The following is a 19,891-nucleotide window of genomic DNA, read 5'->3' as shown; positions in this document are numbered from 1 at the left end:
AGATTATAAATTGATAGACTCCAAGTTAGGTTCAATGTCATAATTTGAGAGTCTATATGATAATGGTAAGTTAAAACATTCAGTTTTAAGTATTTTCTTTAAATATTAAGTTTTTATTTTCCATATAAATTCTTTCAATATTTGTATTTAAACGATTAATTTGTATTTATATTTTTTTAGTTTTTTTAAGAAGAAAAATATTGTTAGGCGTTTTATGGAGTTTTCAATTAATATATCAGAGATCATGAAATGTTATTTCAAGTTTTGTAAGGATGCAACGACTTTTACATTTGTAACTGTAAAAATGGAGTCAACTAAAATTTTCTCATGCATTTCACAAATTATCGCCGTTTTTTTTTTTCGTTTTTTTTTTTCTCTCTCTTTCTTTTTCTCTTTCTGCTTTTGTACAGATCCTCTTTTCTTTTCATCATTAAACGGTAGAAGGATTTTAATATTTTTAAAATTAAAAAAATAAAGAAAGTATGGTAGGTAAGTAATTATTTAGGTTTATGATATATATAGTATGTGAAGTAGTTAGTATACATAATTGGGTACTGTGGCACTGCGTCCTTACCCAACTTAGCTGTTTGACACTTTACAAACCGTTAACGTATATTTTACAACACAAACACAACAAACTTAACCTTAAATATTATAAAAGCCGCCAACCATTCACTTCATCATCCTAATGTAAAAATTAAAAAATAAACGTTCTCACTATCGTTCTCACTAACAACTTCACTAATGTTCTCATAAATTTTCCTCAATATCTTCATCATCAGTGTTAACCCTATTGTAGTCATACTTGAAGCCATAAACTTTCTCTAACTTCTTAACGTACAATTTACATAACTTACCTTCGTCATCGTATGGTTTAATGATATAACTATTTCTATCTTTATAAACAGTCAATGAAAAGTCAACTGGTCTCGGATGTATTTGAAAGAACATGTTATGCTCAGGAAGGAAGAATAAATGTTTAAATGTATGTTTGTTATATGTTTTGATTTGTATGAGTTGCTTTTGTTCTGTCATTACATCCAAATAAAATAAAAATAAACTTAAAAAATAAACTTAAAAATTAATGATATCACCACCCTCACACGTATGAAAACATAGCACAAAAATAATGTTTATGTTAGAATGTTAGATCTAACACGTTTTCTAACCTCTAACTTTCTTTTCTAACCTGTTGAATTCATTGCTTTATAACTCTCTTCCTTTCTCCAACTCTTCTAACTTCTTCTTAAGTTCAGCAATGTTGTCCTCATGAAGTTTAATCTTTCTCAAAATTCCTTCTCTATCTAATGGTTGCTTTATCTTTCTAAACTGAACTCTACCATCCTTCATAGTATGAATGTAAAAACCTTCTGGAATAGTTCCTGATTTAATGTATTCTACCAAAAACTTTTGTTTCATTGCTTCAGTGACTTTAGTCGTCATTTCAATCAAATAAAAATTTTAATATTAAATAAAAATAACGTTATTTTTTCAGTAAGGAAACGCAGGAGTTTTACGATTTATTTGAGGAGTAGGTTCTGGTTTAAATGTTGGAGTCGGTTTAGGAGTTGACTTTTGAACAGGAGTTTGTACTTCCATAGGTTCAGGAGTTATTGAAGGTTTTGCTTGTGAAGGCGTTGGTTTTGGCGAAGGTGTTGGAGTTTGTTTAACTTCAGCTACTTCAGTATTATTTATAACATTTGCTTTATTTCTTTTCAACATCATTACTGCTCCTGCTGTAGCTAGCAAACCTAGTGGGAGACCATATTTTATATAAGGACTTGACCAAATGCTATTTTTGACAGGAGCTGGTGGAACACCTAACCTTGGTGAGACTGCTCTTTGCCATTGTGCAGCTCGTAAGAAATATTCAATAGGTGCTCCATAATCGTTTGGTAAAGTTTGTTTCATAGATGGTGAAGGTTCGCGAGAGCTTGATGAAGAACTCATTTATAAGCTTTAAAAATAAACGTTCATCCTTTATTCCTCACTGTCGTCCGTGCTAAGTTATAGTCATCTAATCTTATTATGGGATGCCATTAGCACGCACCTGAATGGCAAAGCAACAATCCCTCATAAATCCAATAAGTGGCTTTGGTACGTTTTCAGTTGCTAGTTCAATAGGTCCTTTAACAGACAATTTGTATGTTATTGGAGCAGTAGATGTTTGACCTTGCTGGAAGCAAAAGTCCACTTCTGTTGGAAAACCACATAAGAAATGTGTGTTGTCATAGCTATCCCATTTATGTTCCACACTACCATCATCCACCAATGACCTCATAACATCTTCATTAAATCCTATCATATCATTGTTTGTATTGCAGCGTTCGCAACCATTTCATAAAATACAGGTCCATATGATTTTTCAGGTTCTGCAGGCATATTTCCATAAGCTCCCATGGAAAGCTGAAGATATTTAAACTTAGGGTTCTCAAAATTAACATAATAGTTGTCTTTCTTTCTAAATAGTGCCCAAATACTTTTAACATTAATAGGCGTATAAGCTGCTGTAAATGTTGCACTTGAACTATCTGTATTCTTTGAGAATGAACCGTCCATAGGAATCCAATCCATAACTTTAACAGGAAAACATAAAGCCTCGTTTGTATAATGTTCTACAAGTTCTGTATAAATGTTAGGGTCTAAAGAGAATGACTTTGGATGAATGAAACATTCATTAAAATCCATCTTTGTTCGAAATAGTTGCTGGTTACAGTTGTAATAGTAACTGTTCCACTAGCTTCTACTGCCTTCGTTATCATAGTGAATGGTTCATTCCATGGAACAAATTTATTTGTCGGTGGATTTGAATCTGAAGCAAATGCAACTTTAAGAGTTGGATTGAAAGCAATGATATCATTTACAGATATAGATGTGCATTGTAAGGCGTCGCTACTGAACTTTACTTTAAGCTGAATTTCCTGCAAAGCAGGAATAAATCGAATAGCTTCTAATGGAAGGAATCTTCTAACAGGAATTCTTAAACGAAGCTTAAAATCAAATGATTTTCCTGCTGTAATTGGACCACTAACAATTTGTCCTGTTCTGCATGTTCCCGAATGACTCCATACATCTTCATGTCGAGTCTTTGAGAAAACATCTACTTTCTTTATTTGTTCGGTAGTTTGTGAGTTTGAAGTTATATATGCTTCTTCTCTTGCGTTGTCTTGAGAATATACGATACGACCATTTGCAAGGATTTGATATCCAGCAACTGCATAGAAAGCGTCATCGAAACCAATCCAAAATCCTGGTGGGTTTGTTTTATTGGAACCTGAACCAATTTCTTTATCTGCAATAAATTGACCTTCCATTTTATACGTAATGAATGTATTGTAAAGGTCCAACATATTTTCACCAGGAGGTGAGAGATTGAATGTTACCCATGTGTTATCTTTAGCAGTTCCAGGTTGTGATGGAATCTTTGCGTCAGAATATTTTCTATTAGTGTCACCAATTTGAACTGCATTGTCTATGATATCGAAATATGAGCGAATCTGATGAATATGCTCTGCTGGAGTAAATTCGTTTAACTGTTCGTTCTGCATGTATTTACTTCGGATAAAAATATCTATTTACTTCATTATTCTCACTCTTCTTCTTGGCATTCGTGGTGGAAGTTGTTTCTTGACATTTTCAATGAACTGTACATTCTCTTTTGTCTCAACTTCTTTCACTGGCGGGTCAGGGTTCTTTGACTCGGTTTGTTTTTCAATGAAATTCACGAACTTTGCAATAAGCTCTTGGTTCGTTATTGAAAGTACATCTGGCTTCTTTTCTTCTGTTCTATTGACTTTTCAGTTTGAACAGAAGGTTTTATATGGGCTTCGTGGACTTCACCCTTGCCATGCACCTTAATGTTGTCGCTCTCTGCATTCGCTAATGGAACCTTTCTTTTTCTTACGTATATTTTACCATCTTTACTCTGACTTACGTAATAGAAAGGATGTTGTATTCCTCTTGCGTCATTTAATATAATAGACTCTCGCTCTGATTTTGACAAGCTCATTTTACATCGGTTAAAGTTTTAATTTTGTTTTTTATCTGCAGTCAAATGACTCAGACAAGTCCTACGGACAAGACCCAGGGGTCATAGATGTTGAAGCATTGAAGAAAGAAATTCGAGCAAATTTTATCCGAACTGAAGGAACAAAAACAAGAACAAAAGCCAGAGAGACCAAAGAGAAAACTTAGTGAAAAACAACTAGCTGCATTAGCTGCTGGAAGACAGAAGAACCCACGTTTGCTGGCGAAAAAAGCTAGAGAAGAAGCAAAAGCTAAAGAAGCTGAAGCAAAGAAAGAGTAAATGGTTTATTTTTATCCGAATTAAATGTATAGACAAATACCTTTACTGTTGCGTTCAGTAGTGAAAACCCTGACGTCAAAATAAAGGGGAACAGAGTAACGTTTAAGTTTCCAACAGACTGGATTGTGAACATAAATGAAGAGAAGTACATTGGCATAACATCTATGTATATAACACGTGCTTTCAGAAAGGTTGACTTTATACTTCAAGTCGAGATAGAAAATGACGAACAGTCTTTAAGCGCCCAAAACATTCACATATACAAATACTTTAAAGACGATACAACATTGCAACAATGTATGATTTCATTTAATGAGATGTTCGAGAAAAAGTTCAACATTGAAGTACAAACTTTACAGCCTTTACGTGAGTTTCTTGCACAACTGAAAGAAGAAGGTAGTCAGCCACAACTTATAGACTTTCATTATGAATTTAATGAAAATGAAGATGGAACTCATGACTGTCAATTCATTGTATTCTCACCATTCAATGAAGTCGCTAAAAAGAAAGAAAATCCATTACGTATAAGATTTCAAATCTCCGAACCAAGTGATGATTTTAAGAATGTTTTCAATTATGATGCAATGCTTCCGAGGAAAAATGAATTTTCAAAGATTGTAACACCTGGCATTTGGGATAGAAAGCAAGCAATACTTTACTCTAATATAGCCAAAGGCGTTGAAAATGAGTTCATTGGTCATACAAGAACTTCACCACTTCCTAACCCTAAATACTATAAATTAACTGGCTTCAATCGTGAGTTTTGGATAGACATGTACTCCACTCATGACCATAAATGTCCAGTGTTCTTGCCTCCAGATGGGAAGGACTGTCTCTACATTGAAGCACAACTCTTAAACTCTACCATCGCAGTATTGTAAAATCTACGCTAGCTTTATTTTTATCACGAATGACCTCATTGCTGACAAAAATAAATGACCTCAGAACTTCAACTTACGAATAAAGCTTGTTTTAGTCGTTATTGAAAAGTTGAACTTTTCAGCAAAGCAAGGTTGACATGACTTACATAAGTCGAATGCAATCTCTTGACCATCATGAAGTGCTTTGTAAAGTTTCATTAAACTGAACTCAGAGTCTTTGTCATATGTTCCAACAGGTATGTGAATGTTCTTATCTTCATTGTAATAGCATTGTATAGCTTCAGGAAACATTTCATTAGCGGTTAAAGCAATAACATCTTGCTTCACGCCTTTCATTCTGCAGTGAAATGCAACTTCATTTAAATCGTTAGTGAGTAAGTCTATGTAGGTCTTCTTTCCACAGAAAATACTTTTATAAGCTAAACTTTGTTTTCCAGGTGTTATTTCTGCAAAGTCGCTATGAAATTGACCAAGGTTCTTTCCTATAAGTTCGCGACCATATCTCTTCTTAAACTCTGCTGCAAGCTTTGGGATGTCTTCATTATATAAGTGCATACTGTCGGTATCCTGGTAAAAGATTTGAAGTCCCATGTCCTCTGCAGTACAGAATACTTCATTCATAATACGTTTTGACATAGACAGAATATTAACACCAAGTGGACAGAAGTTAAAGTGTCTGCAAATGCTTTTCGTTAGCTTGAAAATAGTTTTATCTGAACCATCCAAACCTTCGAACTTCACTATATGGTTGTAATTTCTTATAGCATATCTTATAGCATCTTTGTCATCTACTATGGTTATTTTTGACTCAATAGGAGATAGAATAGTTTTGCCATAAATGCTGTTCAGAATGAGTTTTATAATTTCTTGTAAGGGGTTTTCTTCTTTCTTATACTTTAACCTTAACTCAAACAACTTCTTTACTTCATCTCTTATTCTCATATCTCTGTTTCCATCGTAATAGTATCCTTGCAACACTTCACATTTGACACCTTGATATTTTATGAGGTCTTGTAATGTTATATGGTCAACATACATGAGACAGCAAGTGTTTGAACTTCTTGGAACGTTAAGTTCTGGATTTAGTTCAGGGTCGCAAACTATTAAATGAAAGTGTCTGGGTATACCAATCTCTGTTATCTTAATGAGAACAAAGAAGCCAGACATAAACTTTTCACCAATGGGTTCCTTTTGGTCGTCATCGAATAAATGTCTCATGAGATACTCTGTGCTTAACATTTCTTCCTTCAATACTTTTGGAATACCTTCTAAAGTATAAAGTCTTGCTATAGCTGAAGGATATAATGAAACAGTGTCGAAGTCAGCAATGAGTTTCTTTTTGCTCTTTTGTTTCATGTTATCTGACAACATACATCTTCCACCTTGAATGCATCTCGAAATAAATTCTCTTGGTTTATTTGAGAGGTCATAAAGATTTCCATTCGGGAAGTATACTCTGTTCTCAAACAATTTGTTAGCAATAGAACAAATACTAACGTAGTCATAAACGTTTAAATCAAACTCTTTCAATAAGTCATTGCGGAACTTTACAAAACCTTCTCTTAAAATTCTTACATCTTGTTTGCAGTAAAACGTGCTATATTTTTCTAAGTCGAAGTGGTTTTCATCTATTCTGCAACCTTTGATGGAATCTATGTTCTTCATAAATGTATCTGCATCATGGATAAACTTACATGCTTCAGAAATGACACCAGTTCTGTTGTCATTTGCTAACAAAACACTGCTGTAGTAGTTATATGGAAATACTTCTTTCGGTCCTGTTTGTAAGTTAAACATAGCAGGAAATAGTTTAAGCTTCTTATTTATAACACTGTAAGAGTCTTTTATAATAATTGCCCGTCCTTTATATAAACCAGTTATTTGCATTGTTCGTGAACCTTTAATGATGGGAGTTCCTTTCACTTCTGTCATGTGTCTTAAGATGAAGTTTATGTCATAACTGAGGTTATGGAAATATATTAAACTCTTGTCAGGAAGTCTTTCCAAAAATTCTGTTGCACAGTTTTGACCCCAAATACTTTCACTAACTGAACCATCTTCACTGTCATAACAGATGTTAAAAGCTTTATGAAAGCCATCCGTACTACACTCAAAGTCAGCAAAGAAAACGTGCTCAGGTATGAATTTACATTTTTTATTTACTTCTTTTGACTCTGCTTTCTTCTTCAGTTGTACACAATACTTTGGAGCATATGTCAAATCTTTAAATGGTGCAAGGTTCTGTTTATATAAGTCAGTAGTATATGTGAAAAGTTCTCCATAAGAAATAGGTTCGAAATATTTGCACTCCCACAATGTTTTCATAACATCCCATAACGGTGTTGTTCTATCATAACGAACTACATATTTATCTTCTCTCTTTGTATAAATCTTCATCTGTTTCTCAATGTTCATTCCACCACAAGCTTTGAGAATTTCTATATAGTTTCGAATGAAATATGTTGTCATTGGAAGTCTTTCATTTAGCATGTAGTGGTCTTCAACAAGAAGTAAGTCAATAGTTCGAACAGTTTCGCATTCTTTTGGTATATATCTCTTTATTTCATTATGTCTTGAGTCATTGAATAACCAATGGTAACATTAAATGCTATACCTGTTGCGTCAGAAATTTCTTGTACTTTACTTTGAGGAAAGTCTCTAACACGAATGACTTCTCTCATGTGGTCAATAGTTTCTTCATTTACTCCAGCCTGAATGCAAGCATAAACGAAACAATTGTCTTCTGTCATAAGTGTTGCAGTTCTTTTGTTCAGTTCATTGAAGATTTGGTAGCGTTCAAGATTTATAGGTAATGTGCAAAGATACTTCCAGAACTGACCGCTTCTCTTCTTATAAAACTTCTTTTCACCATTATCTTTCCAAAAGCTTTCTATAAGTGCTGGGTTTCCTGTTTGCTTAAGAGCTTCCAAAATGGCTTTCTGGTCATTTGTCAGTGTGCTTTCATCTCTATATGGTCTCTTTTTTGGTTTGCCTTTCTTTACATCTGACATCGTTAAGCCTTCATATTCTGTTAAATCATACATCTTTATTTCAGTAAGATTCTTTATGTTTGTCAAGAAGAAGTCATAGTGCATTTCAACAATACCTGCAGCATTTGCTTCTATCTCTGATATAAAGTTCTCCTTCAAGAGCTGATGTAGTAATGTTCCAATATTATTGAGGTTTAACGTAGAACATTCATACTTTCCACCAAGTTTATAACATACCATCCATCTCTGTTGGAGTTTATTTTAATTTTCTCTAAGAGTCTCATGAAAACCTTACCGAAATGTTTGTGTAAGTAGTCTCTGTTTGGTTCATCTAAAGCTTCGATGTTAAAGTCAATGAGTCTATTGCCTGACTTCACATTCTCTTCCTATTCTCTTCATCTTTCTTTAACCATCTCTCACCTTCTTTTGGTTTGTCGTCAATGGAACGAATGACATATTAGCTTTGCGAACTTGTTCTATAGCACTTTTAAACATCTCTCTTCTCTGTTGTTTCAGTGTGTCTCTCTTCTTCTTGTTTCACCAACGTTTGCATTTGTTATGTCAAACATTTCTCTTCTTACTTCATGTGGTACAGCTCTTCTTGTTTCACCAACGTTTGCATTTGTTATGTCAAACATCTCTTGACGAACGTCATGTGAAAGAGCTTTACGAGTATGACCAACGTTTGCATTTGTTATGTCAAACATTTCTCTTCTTACTTCATGAGGTATTGAACGTCTATGATATAAGTCAATAGCAACGTCATTTAAAGGAAATGCTCTTGCATGGACTTCGTCCTCGCCGCGTTGCGGCTTTATGAACTCATGAATTCTATCATAAGTTATTTCACCATTATAGTCATTGAGGATGTCAGCGAGTGCCTTTTTGTTTGTTGTGTAATGCTTTGCAACATCTATATTAGCTTCTGTAAGAAGTTGTTTTATTTCCGAGTGTTCTAACTTAGACAACTTCCGATACATCTTTAGTAGGAAATAAAAAAAATTTTTGAAAAAATTAGATTAGATTTTTTTAAGTTATTTTTCAAAATAATTTAATATTTTTATTTTAATGAAACACATGCAAGATTGCAAGTTCTTTTCATACAATGCTCTCGCTACTGTCATCAAGAATGAGTTCAATAATGCTTCAAACGTCAATGTTATCTTTAACAAGAAGTTTGTGAAAGAATCTAAGTTTGGTCAGTATGTCAGACCATTAGCTATTGTCATTGACCGCAAACGTTATACTTCACAAGAGTTAGCAGTAGTTTTGAAACAAAAGGGTTTCTTCGTGAATGTCAAAGATACTCATTATACTATTATAAAGAACTCCAACATTGACTTCTTCAGTATTGCTATGAATCTTTCCGAACAGAAAGAATATAAGAAGGGTGAAACAAATGTGAAATATTATTCTTCATCTCTGAAAACAATAACGAACAAAGATGTTATACAAAAGTTCTTACCAAAGGTTGAAGAAGCTTCTATTGACATTGACGAAGGAAGTGAAATGGTTGAAGAAATTGACCCTGACGTCATTTAAGCAAAAATATATTTTTGGTTAGTCTTCATATCGATATTTACAACAATTCCCCAATGTATAAACTTTTCATACGCTTTTTCATAAGCTTTATATACCTTCAGAAATTTTGCATAATCTTTAGAAGCATTTAGATATTGTTTAAATGCTTTGTATGTCTTCAGAAATTTTGCATAATCTTTTACATGTTGTTCGTTCTCTTCTTCTGTCATGAGTTCCGAATATTCTAAATTCATGTTCTTTCATATGAGATAAAATTTTATAAAAAAATAAAATTAGCTTAGATTTTTTTATTCTTCCTCTTTGAAGTTATCGAAATATTCTGTTATTTTTTCCTTCAGTAATGTTAAGTCTTCTTTGAATGTAAGTATTGTGCAACCTTTGATGTCATAGTGTGTTTGAGGAAAGTATTTTTGACAATTTCCTTTATTTGCTCATTCGGTGTCATTGAAATCGGTAAGTTTTCACGATAGAACCAGTTTCTGTCAGATTTGTAAATCTTAGCAAGGTCATAAAAGCTTTTGTTGTTTCTTCTGACTAAATGCAACATAACCATATCTTTATCTTCTTCTTTCTCCAACTCTTCAGTATATATCATATACTTATAACTCTTTTCCTTTCCTTTTGGTACTGAACGTGGTATTCTTTTCTGTATGCTTTTGTCTTTGGATTCAATGACTTCATCTTTTGCTTGAAGTTTCTTTTCCATCTCTCCACGTTCTTGTCTATGAATTTCGTCAAGAAGTCTGTAAACATGCCATGCATAACGAGGAGAAGCCCACATTGCAACTGCATTTACTAAAAGTCTATGAACATAATAACCTCTTAAATTTATTGGCAAATTTTTACGATTTTCATGTGTTTTATGCAAGACCGAAAAAAGTCGGTCTAGAGAAATTTCACTCAAAAGTTCTTGTGTGCTTTGGTTTTTGAACCAGTCGTCTGCGTGTTTAGTGTCTGGAGCAAAACATGCTGTCAAAATACTTTGCATTTGGTACATATCGTCTTTGACCGAACGAATGAGACGGAGTTGTTTGTTAAACTGAACCCACTCGTATTCTTCATTTATGGCTTCATGAACGATAGCAGTTGTTGTGTTCTCTGTTGTTGACATATCTGTCCTTACATACAAAATAAAAAAATAAATAAAAATAAAACTAACTTTATTTTTCTGTGTTAAAGAAATGTTAAAAATTCAGGGTTACATATGTGAAAAGAAGTCACGAACAAATGAAGGTCATAAGATTCAGCACATAATTCTGAATTGAATGGTGTGTCATACATGTCAAGCCGTCAAGAATTGAAGGAGATACGAGGCTATAAAGATTTTGGATATTTTCTGACACACACCCTGAGGGAAAAGTGACAAAACACGACGATAGAAAAAAGTGACAAAATTGAGAGAAAGTTGTTTCCCGACCAAAATGCAATCATGTTGAAAAAGTGACATTTGTAAAGTTAGACGATAGGATTTCCTGAAAAAGTGCAAGACTTGTTCTGAATCAGGACAAGATTTGTCTTGAAAAAATACAAGACTTGTTCTGAAAAAATACAAGACTTGTTCTGAATCAGGACAAGATTTGTCTGAAAAAATACAAGACTTGTTCTGAAAAAATACAAGACTTGTTCTGAAAAATACAAGACTTGTCTTGAATCAGGACAATTGTTCTCAAATTTGAGAACTTTACAAGAAAAACTGACTAAAAAGTGCAAGACTTGTTCTGAATCAGGACAAGATTTGTCTTGAAAAAATACAAGACTTGTTCTGAAAAAATACAAGACTTGTTCTGAAAAAATACAAGACTTGTCTTGAATCAGGACAAAACTTTACAAAATGTAAACTTTACATAACCGTTTCTATCGTACATGATATTTAGTTGACATTGTAAACTATCTTCATGTAAAGTATGGCGGTTTGAAACCGTCGGGAACCTTCACTTTTTTGACGAACTTTCCGCAGCAATTTTTAAAATTTGTGAAAACTCAACGGTTTGACACGTGCCATATGTCATTTTACTCAGAATTTTGTGCTGAATTCAGCAAAAATAATGTTTATGTTAGCATGTTAGATCTAACACGTTTTCTAACCTCTTTTCTAACATAACTATTTACAAGCGTTTTACATGGTATATGTTGCGATGGTTCATGACTTTAAACAGTTTTGTAGCTTCTATTTCTTCTTTTAGTACATCGAATGTTTTAACAATGCCGAAGGTTTCTTTATATTTCTTCTTGACGTCAGATAGAAGGAAATCGTCAGCAGTTGGATAATTTTTGTTCAGAAATGCTAACATGTCCATTTTATCTTCTGCTGGCTTTTCTACTTCTTTCTTTAAATCTGCATAGTCGTTTCTCATTCTTTCTATCTCTTTGACGGAGTAGTTATATTTCCTCATCGCTGCCTTACATTTTGAACATTGCGGGTTCATTTTTGCGTTATACATTGAAATTTGACCTGCTAAAACAACTAAGGCGTCAATTGCTCTCTTCATCTCAAACATAGCGGGTCTTAGTTGTTCGTTCCATACTTTGCCTCTTCTATCTTTATCTCTTATTTCCCAAACACATTCAGCAACTAATGAAACAAAGTTATCGTAGGTCTTAAATTCTTCAGATTTATATATGTCAGAAACATTCTTATAAACCATGTCGCAATCTTTGTCCATAACTTTATGGTTGCAATGAAAACCAAGGAATTCATAATTTACTTTACGTATGAACTTCTTTATTTCTACTGAGTCAGTTGTTTTGACTTCAATTTCGTCGAATTCAGGAATAGTTAGTTTTTGTTGTTGGATTTCAGGCAATTTGGGTAAATGGTCAATAATGTCCTGCATTTCATAAAGATACTGTTCATTTGTTTCATCTTTCGCACTACAGTCTAAATTACTTGTTAAAAGTTCTTGCTTTATCTTCTGGATTTTTGTTTCGAAAGTATATGAAGAAGGAATGAAGCTTTTCATCTCTACTAACATAGATGTTGGATTCATGACTAACGAGTTTGGTGCTGTAGTTTGAATTGTTGTTGTGCCGATTGTTGAAATCATATCTTTACATACAAGATAAAAATTTTTCTTAGAAAAAAATTAGCGTTATTTTTCTTTCATAAGGAAATGTCAAAAATTCATGATTTTCGAGAGTTTTAGACCATGTTAGAAAAGTGGTTAGAAAACGTGTTAGATCTAACATTCTAACATAAACATTATTTTTTGGTGTAAATAAATGGTACCATTAATGATATCATGACTGTTCTCATTCATGTCTGATTTACATCTAATGAAAAAGTTTAGAAGAATTTTCTTATTCTTTCTGGCATATTTTTGTCTTTCCAGTACTCCCGCTCTAATGGTCCCAGATGTGTTGGCTTTGACTCTCTCAAGTTCTTAGATGGTATAACATCTTCAACACCTCCTTCATATCTTACTTTATAAGTGTCATCGTTTATGTTGTAGCCAAGTATTTCAATAACCACTCCTCGCTTTGCTTCGTCAATGGTTTCAGCAAGTTTGCCATTACTACTTTCAACTAACTTATGTCGAGGGTAAAATGCTATGGAGTCGTCAGCAGCTTTTATAAGATATCCATTACCTTGTGTAGAGTCTACGATATAATAGTTTCTACTTAACCTTAAACGTTTCTTTGTCAACGGTTTGTCGTCAAGAACTACACGAACTTTTGTACCAGGAATGAGGGTAAATTGTGTTGAATTTCTGATATTTTGTGTTTGGCTTCGTTTCTTTTGTATATACTTTTCTTCTTGTTGTTGTGTCATTGAATTTGGTGTATGTCCTGTTGTAGAATGTGTTGAGGAATTATATACTTCGAGAAAATGTTTCATTGTTTCTTCGGTAAAGTCTCGCTCTTGATTTAAATCTCTGAGCGTTCTTATGAAGCGGTTTATGATGCCGAGTATGTTATGGTTATGGTCTTCAGTAGTGTAGTGAGTTATGTTATGCTTAATGAGAAATTCTGTGATTTCATTGCTGAGGTATGCACTGTCTTGGTCTGATGTTAAAGTACTTGGGTTATGTTCTGCTACAAACTTTTGTAAAACTCTTAACACTTCACGAGTTCCTTTATTTTTCATTGGATATGCATATGCTTTACGAGTGTTAACATTTATGAAGATGAGGAATGGTTTATGTCCTCCTTTTCTGCTTTGAATGAGAGTGTCAAATTGGTATGCGTCAGGAGTGTTGGAGTAAATTGGTAAAAAGTAGTCGTAAGGGTTTATTTTTGTTTGATGTACAACATTTTTGTCAAAGAACCTTTTCACTTCAGCTCTGTTAGTAAATCCCCAACTCTTTGCAGCTTCATTGAATTTCTTAAATGACCTCCATGGATGTTGTTCGAATACTTCTTTCAAGCTCATTTATGTAAAGTTAAAGATTTTAACCAACTCGTATCCAAGCGTGCATTGTTATATAAGGAGGCATATAATCTTTTCCATTACCTGCTGGGTCTGTAATACCAGCTACAACATGTGTATGATTTCCTGCAGTTCCACAGAAAATACCTGTGCTAACATCTTTGGGGTCAGTTGTGATATCATATCTATGCATTCCCTGTCTATCCGAACCCGCTGCAAGATTTGTATAACCTCTTTTTGTTATTGAATGTGAATGGTTTCCTTCCACAGATGTTCTTCCACTGAACCTATGCATATGTGAAGGAAGGTTTTCAATACCTATTTTCTTTGAACCTCCCATCTTCATTGACTGAGTATTAGTGTAGAATGGAAAACTGTCAACTATTTCATACCATCTACCACCAAATAAAGTGTTTGGATTTATTGGATTCATAGACGTATAAACAGCTCCTATAGGATATATTAAATCATATATGCTCATAACTCTATAAACATATTCTAAAGAACTTATGTCATTAAATACCATTTGGAATGTATCTCCCGGATGAAATGTTGCATTTGTTCCACTTTTATAATGTAATGTTAGTTCAATAGAATTATCCAAGAAAAATTCAAAAGTATCTGGTTGAAGACCTCTAACAAATTCAAATGGAGTTGCTGGTTCACCATTTATAATTTCTGTTGTAAATGTCATTGTATCTGGTTTCGAAAATTTCTTTGTAGTTCTTCATCTACATAAGTTTTGTCTGCTTTCTTATCTAACATTGCGGTAGTTCATATGCTTCAAAGTTTCTGGCATGACTTTCAATGTTCCTGCAACTCTTATCTAAACTGTTAAGAGTATCTTTTACGCTTGTACTTGGATTTTCTAATGGTGCACTTGAACCAAGGTCAAAGTTCAATATTATGTCGTCTGCTCTAACAGTAGTGAAGGATTTATGTGTATGGTTCTTGTCAGCTTTACTGTCTAATGTAGCTTGAAGTTCATTTATATCGGAGATGTTGTGTTTATGAGATTTCAAAACTTTGTTCGTTGCTTCGAGTTCAACTTTGTCAGCTTTACTTTTAATAGCATCTTCAAACGTTATTTTTGCCTTAACTCTTAACATAAATCTTGGTTCAACTAATACACCGTTAACATTGAAAGTAGAGGCATAAATTTCACCGGTATAACCAAATGCTTCTGGTGCTTTAGCTACATCATACTGTACAGTACAGCTTATGTCATAACCTTTAGCACGAATGTATTTATATCTTCTTTCATTAACATTTTTTGTCTTCGCTTCATCACTTCGTGTTAAATATCCATGGTAGTCCGTTATAATCTGTTCGTCTGAAGTTATATAATGAACATGGTTCTTGTCCGCTTTACTATTTAATGTAGCTTGAAGTTCATTTATATCGGAGATGTTGTGTTTATGAGATTTCAAAACTTTGTTCATTGCGTCAAGTTCATTTTTGTCCGCTTTACTATTTAATGTAGCTTGAAGTTCATTTATATCGGAGATATTGTGTTTATGTTCTTTATCTGCTTTTTCGGCTAATTTCTCTTCTATCTCATTTATTTCAAGTTCATGCCTACCACCACCTCCCGAAGAAGTATTTTTCTTCAGCTCTTGAAGAACGTCCACTTCGCCATCTTTGGTGTCAATAATGAGACTTTGAGTTAAAACCTTTCCTGTCTTAATGGATGTTTGTAAAACTTCTTCTTCACCATGTTCGGGGTCATGGTCGTCATCATATCTTGTGAAATCAGAGATGTTGTCATACATTAAGCATATCTGTCTCAAAAGTTCTGCTATTTGAAACTGGAACGAAAGATATACAGAACTTTCATCATCTCCTAAAGTCAAGTCTGCTTTCTTAAGTATTTCTTGAATGTATGCAATGAGAACAGAGTACCTTGGAAAATATTCGAACAATATTTCATTAGCTGTTGGTTTTGGTGGTTCTTTTGGAGTTTCTGTTGTTTCAGTTCCTTCTGTAGGTTCTGTTGGAGTTTCTGCATCTCTTGACTTCAATGCTCTTGCTCTCAAAGACCTAAATGTTAGAGCACCGGGTTTTACAAAGGACTTTATAAATGCTTTAATAGTTCCTGGTAAGTTATTGTTAGCATTAAGTAAGTTCCTTATGCTTCCATCATGTACGTCCATAGCACTATGTAAAAAATCTATACTTTTCTTGTAGTCAGCAATAGACTGACTGTGATTTTTTAAAGATTTGTCAATACCTTTAAGCCAATCTTCATGCATGTCTGATACTGAGCCAAGAATATCATTTGCTTCCTTTAGTGTATTTTGTGCTTGTCGTAAAGTATCCAATCCCGTACGTGCATTGTTTGCTATACGTCTTACAGTATCTATTTGACTCCTTGTTTCTTGCATCCAACCAGATAAAGTTTTAATAGTATCCGAACCATTTGAAATGAAGTTCAAAGCATTTTTAACGTCATTTAAAACTTCTTCACCAAGTACCGCCCATATCTTTCCGATTTGGTATTGAAGAACTCCATATGAAGCAGCTGTTAAACCAGTATTTATAAGGTCCCATATCCATGATTTAGCAGTTTTTCCATCCTTTCCATCCTTTCCATCCAAACCGTTTTCGCCTTGAGGTCCTTGTATTCCTTGTATTCCTTGTATTCCTTGTATTCCTTGTGGTCCTTGAGGTCCGGTGTCACCCTTCTCTCCTTTCAGTTCATCTTTATGTTCGTTATAATATTCTAATGTCATAAGGTGTACATCATTACTGCTACCAGCAACGCCGAGAATTTGTTTCTCATTCATGACTAAATTCTTTAGGCATTTAATGTTGTCGTCAAATCGAAAGCTCTTTAACAATTCAATGAGAACATTTAATACTTTCACTAATGAGGCATCTACTGTAGAATTTATATATTGCACCGTTCCATCATTTATGATGGGAACCTTGCTTGTTGTAATGAATGGGTCATAAGTGTTAAAAGTATCGAAATCAATGACTTTTTTAGTTTTTCCATCGTCAATGACTAAATCATTGCCTTCAATGGTTAAAGTTGAGTTTTCGTTTACTAGTTCATGTGCTCTTCTTGCTTCATTTGTTTCATACGCATATGCAGCAATAGTCATATTTTAATGAGAATAAAATGTTGTTCTATTTGCAAAGTACAGACCCAAACGAATACGGGACAGTAAAGCTACAAACAAACTTAGGTCTTCAGAATGAAGCGCTTGCTTTCAGAGTTGTTGACTTCAATACTATCGCAACTTTTGTCATAACAGATGAAACAGATTTCATAGAGATTGAAATAGATGACAAAAGAAGTTTTATAACATTTCCTAACAGAGCAGAGTATAGAATAGATAAAATTGCTGGAGTCATAGATACTCTCATAAATGAAGAAACTATTGACAACATAGATGTCGAACTCTCTTCTGAGGGAACATTGAAGTTCAGTAGCAAGAAAGAGTTCAAGATACCAGGAATGAGTCATAGAGTACAACTTCTTCTGGGAGCATACCATATGACATTTCCTTTGAAAAGTGTTGACAAAACGATTGAGATGAAATCTGTTCCATACGTATGTTATGGTAATTGTTTGTACGTTGAGTCAAAAATAGCTAATGTCACAGGTATTTCAGGAGTTAATAGTAAAGGTTCAGTAGAATATAAATCCTTCTGTTATGCAGTCAATTCAATGTTCATTCCAAACGTTCCTGTCATAGCAACTCATTTAGGTAAATGGGTTCGCATTAGTCCTCATAATTTGAAAGACATGCAATTCAGACTTGTTGACTTTCAAGGAGAGCCTGTAGAACTGAAGGCACCAGTGCGAATGACTGTTGAAGTTGACTTTTTAGAAAATATTAAATGCAACAGCTTACAAGAGAACTCAGAGCTAAAAATATAAAGTATGAATGTTATGTATTAGGTCATGAACTTTGGTTGTTGCTGTTTGATGAAACAAATGAGTTAGTTATGTCAGTCAAGAGAACAGAAAAAGGCGTCAAAGGCGCCGAGCGCAAAGCGCTATATTGTGTTAGTGAAAACTGCACCAAGTCAATAAGATTAGGTTTGCATTATGAAGATGAGTTCAATAGTGTTGAAGAAGTTTTGGATAGATACTATAAGTTGCTTTAATTTACTAAAACATATTTCAAACAAAGCTTATATTCTGTTGAAAGTTTTGTATACTCGTTCGAATATTTATACTTAAACTCAACTCCTGTAGTTCCTGGTGTTTCAATGATGCGGATGTTACCTATTTTCATGAATAGTGGAGTTTGACCACAGCATTCGATTTCAGGGTCGAGATAGTCAATGACACATTGTTTCCCTGTTATTCGTGATATAACATTTTCAAGGTCCTCCTTTGTTAGAATTATTTGGTTCTTGCTTATAAGATTTGTCAAAAGCTTCTTATCGTCTTTGAGTAAAATTGTTTGGTATAACTGAAGAAGGTAATGGTCTACGTTATCTGAAGGATTTGTTTGAACATTTGTGTAAGGGTTGTCGTTGGCTTCTCTTGAAAGAATTTGGTCCAGTGGTGGATACTCTAACTTAACATCTGATGTAGCGTTAGCGTTTGAAGCTGAGTTTAAATTCACGGATTTCAGCTCTGGTTCTGGTTCTTTCAAACACTCTGAACTATAGTTCTTTATGACAATATTGTTTGTCGTTCGTGAGTCAACATTTGATGTTGGTTCAATTGGAACATTAACGGCACCAGCTAAGATGGATTTGCTTCTCATTTCATATAGAATAAAAACCTTTTATATGTATGAAATGAACAATATACTCGACAAGGGTTTGAATGTAAAGCTAACGAATGAAAATATTGTTGAATTCACTGAGACAGGAGCTGTGTATAAAGATGTAGAACTACTGAACAAAAGAGCTAAGGGAAGAAGCAGGAACATGAACAAAGGGTGGAAGCCTATAAAAATTTATGTCAATGATGGCTCAGGAGGTTCAAACATAAAGTATGCAGAAAGTTATAGAGTTTATGCTCTCAAAGGTGAAAAGCCTTCATTTAAGAACAGCTATTCTAACGCATATCCTCAAAAGCTAACGGATGGGGAAGTGGATGATATGAATGACAGCAAAAATATTAACAGAAATGGCGACAGAGATGCATGGAATTTGTTTACCATCAGTCAATTGAAGGTTAAACTTTAAAACAATGTTGGTCGTTCCCATGGAATATTTTTGACTTTAATGGTATTAGTCATGATATGAATCTCAAGGTATGAACGAGGAGAGATGAGAGACTTATATGCTTCCCAAATTTCTTCAAAAGGTAATGTTATACCTGACTGTTTCCAAATGAGTTCAATATCATAGCGTGAGAAACCTTGAAAGATAACGAAGTCAGTTATGAGACGTTTTATGTTTAAAGCTAAAAACCTCCATGTTTGCATAAGTATTGCTACAGTTAAATGGTAATGTCTGACTTTAGTTATGATGTTAGCTAATGGTGAGTCAGGCTTTGACACTAAACCTTTTCCGGCGAAGTCGTCGCAAACGAGCAGAGTGTTTGAAGGATACTTTTTGAAGGGGTATTTTGAAAGTTTTGACAGAATGTAGTTTGTAAGTCGTTTCATATCGTAAACTCCTGAGTATTGACGTAAGTGGTGTTTGTCAATAATTCTTTCCATCTCTCAGAAGTCTTTTGCATTCCTGACTGTATGAACTCTACGATGGCATAATATTTCCTCTTACGTCGAATGTAACGTTGAAGAAATTCAATGAGTTCACTGTCTGGAACTTTAACGACAGAGGCTTGAACTTTTGACATAAATGTTTTCGCTGTTGAGTCCATAGAGTC

The 19,891-nt window shown here is 33.9% G+C and overlaps 9 protein-coding genes and 3 pseudogenes across 12 annotated transcripts, besides 2 other annotated features; 3 read left to right on the top strand and 9 right to left on the bottom strand.

The window, feature by feature from the left end:
- Positions 1-532: 532 nt before the first annotated feature.
- Positions 533-1,206: a terminal%2Cinverted (terminal inverted repeat of Maverick-1C transposon ID:TVAGG3_0137300).
- Positions 533-19,891: part of a mobile genetic element that runs on past the window's edge.
- On the bottom strand, positions 1,207-1,443 carry TVAGG3_0137440 (uncharacterized protein; the record flags this gene model as incomplete). Its single annotated transcript, XM_051224174.1, has 1 exon — positions 1,207-1,443. One exon carries the CDS (start codon positions 1,441-1,443, stop codon positions 1,207-1,209), a length of 237 nt encoding a protein of 78 aa, XP_051109160.1.
- On the bottom strand, positions 1,492-1,950 carry TVAGG3_0137430 (repellent protein 1 family; the record flags this gene model as incomplete). Its single annotated transcript, XM_051224173.1, has 1 exon — positions 1,492-1,950. One exon carries the CDS (start codon positions 1,948-1,950, stop codon positions 1,492-1,494), a length of 459 nt encoding a protein of 152 aa, XP_051109159.1.
- Positions 7,958-9,157, bottom strand: TVAGG3_0137420 (annotated as a pseudogene). Its single transcript has one exon. A coding segment is annotated over exon 1 (1,200 nt).
- On the top strand, positions 9,246-9,719 carry TVAGG3_0137410 (uncharacterized protein; the record flags this gene model as incomplete). The annotated part of the gene is made up of 1 exon (XM_051224172.1): positions 9,246-9,719. One exon carries the CDS (start codon positions 9,246-9,248, stop codon positions 9,717-9,719), a length of 474 nt encoding a protein of 157 aa, XP_051109158.1.
- On the bottom strand, positions 10,007-10,781 carry TVAGG3_0137400 (annotated as a pseudogene). Its single transcript has one exon. A coding segment is annotated over exon 1 (775 nt).
- Positions 12,035-12,763, bottom strand: TVAGG3_0137390 (organellar and viral DNA polymerase type B; the record flags this gene model as incomplete). The annotated part of the gene is made up of 1 exon (XM_051224171.1): positions 12,035-12,763. A coding segment is annotated over one exon (729 nt), but the record flags the coding sequence as incomplete, so codon positions are not given.
- TVAGG3_0137380 (integrase core domain containing protein family) lies at positions 13,317-13,803 on the bottom strand (the record flags this gene model as incomplete). The annotated part of the gene is made up of 1 exon (XM_051224170.1): positions 13,317-13,803. A coding segment is annotated over one exon (487 nt), but the record flags the coding sequence as incomplete, so codon positions are not given.
- TVAGG3_0137370 (organellar and viral DNA polymerase type B) lies at positions 15,377-16,337 on the bottom strand (the record flags this gene model as incomplete). The annotated part of the gene is made up of 1 exon (XM_051224169.1): positions 15,377-16,337. A coding segment is annotated over one exon (961 nt), but the record flags the coding sequence as incomplete, so codon positions are not given.
- TVAGG3_0137360 (organellar and viral DNA polymerase type B) lies at positions 16,632-17,192 on the bottom strand (the record flags this gene model as incomplete). Its single annotated transcript, XM_051224168.1, has 1 exon — positions 16,632-17,192. A coding segment is annotated over one exon (561 nt), but the record flags the coding sequence as incomplete, so codon positions are not given.
- On the top strand, positions 17,210-17,974 carry TVAGG3_0137350 (uncharacterized protein; the record flags this gene model as incomplete). The annotated part of the gene is made up of 1 exon (XM_051224167.1): positions 17,210-17,974. The coding sequence occupies one exon, from the start codon at positions 17,210-17,212 to the stop codon at positions 17,972-17,974; it is 765 nt and encodes a 254-aa protein (XP_051109153.1).
- Positions 18,841-19,242, top strand: TVAGG3_0137340 (uncharacterized protein; the record flags this gene model as incomplete). The annotated part of the gene is made up of 1 exon (XM_051224166.1): positions 18,841-19,242. The coding sequence occupies one exon, from the start codon at positions 18,841-18,843 to the stop codon at positions 19,240-19,242; it is 402 nt and encodes a 133-aa protein (XP_051109152.1).
- On the bottom strand, positions 19,239-19,861 carry TVAGG3_0137330 (annotated as a pseudogene). Its single transcript has one exon. A coding segment is annotated over exon 1 (623 nt).

The sequence above is a fragment of the Trichomonas vaginalis genome, chromosome IV (assembly GCF_026262505.1).
Source record: "Trichomonas vaginalis G3 chromosome IV, whole genome shotgun sequence".
In the NCBI taxonomy this organism is placed as follows: domain Eukaryota; phylum Parabasalia; order Trichomonadida; family Trichomonadidae; genus Trichomonas; species Trichomonas vaginalis.
This window is presented reverse-complemented; position numbering and strand designations above follow the sequence as displayed.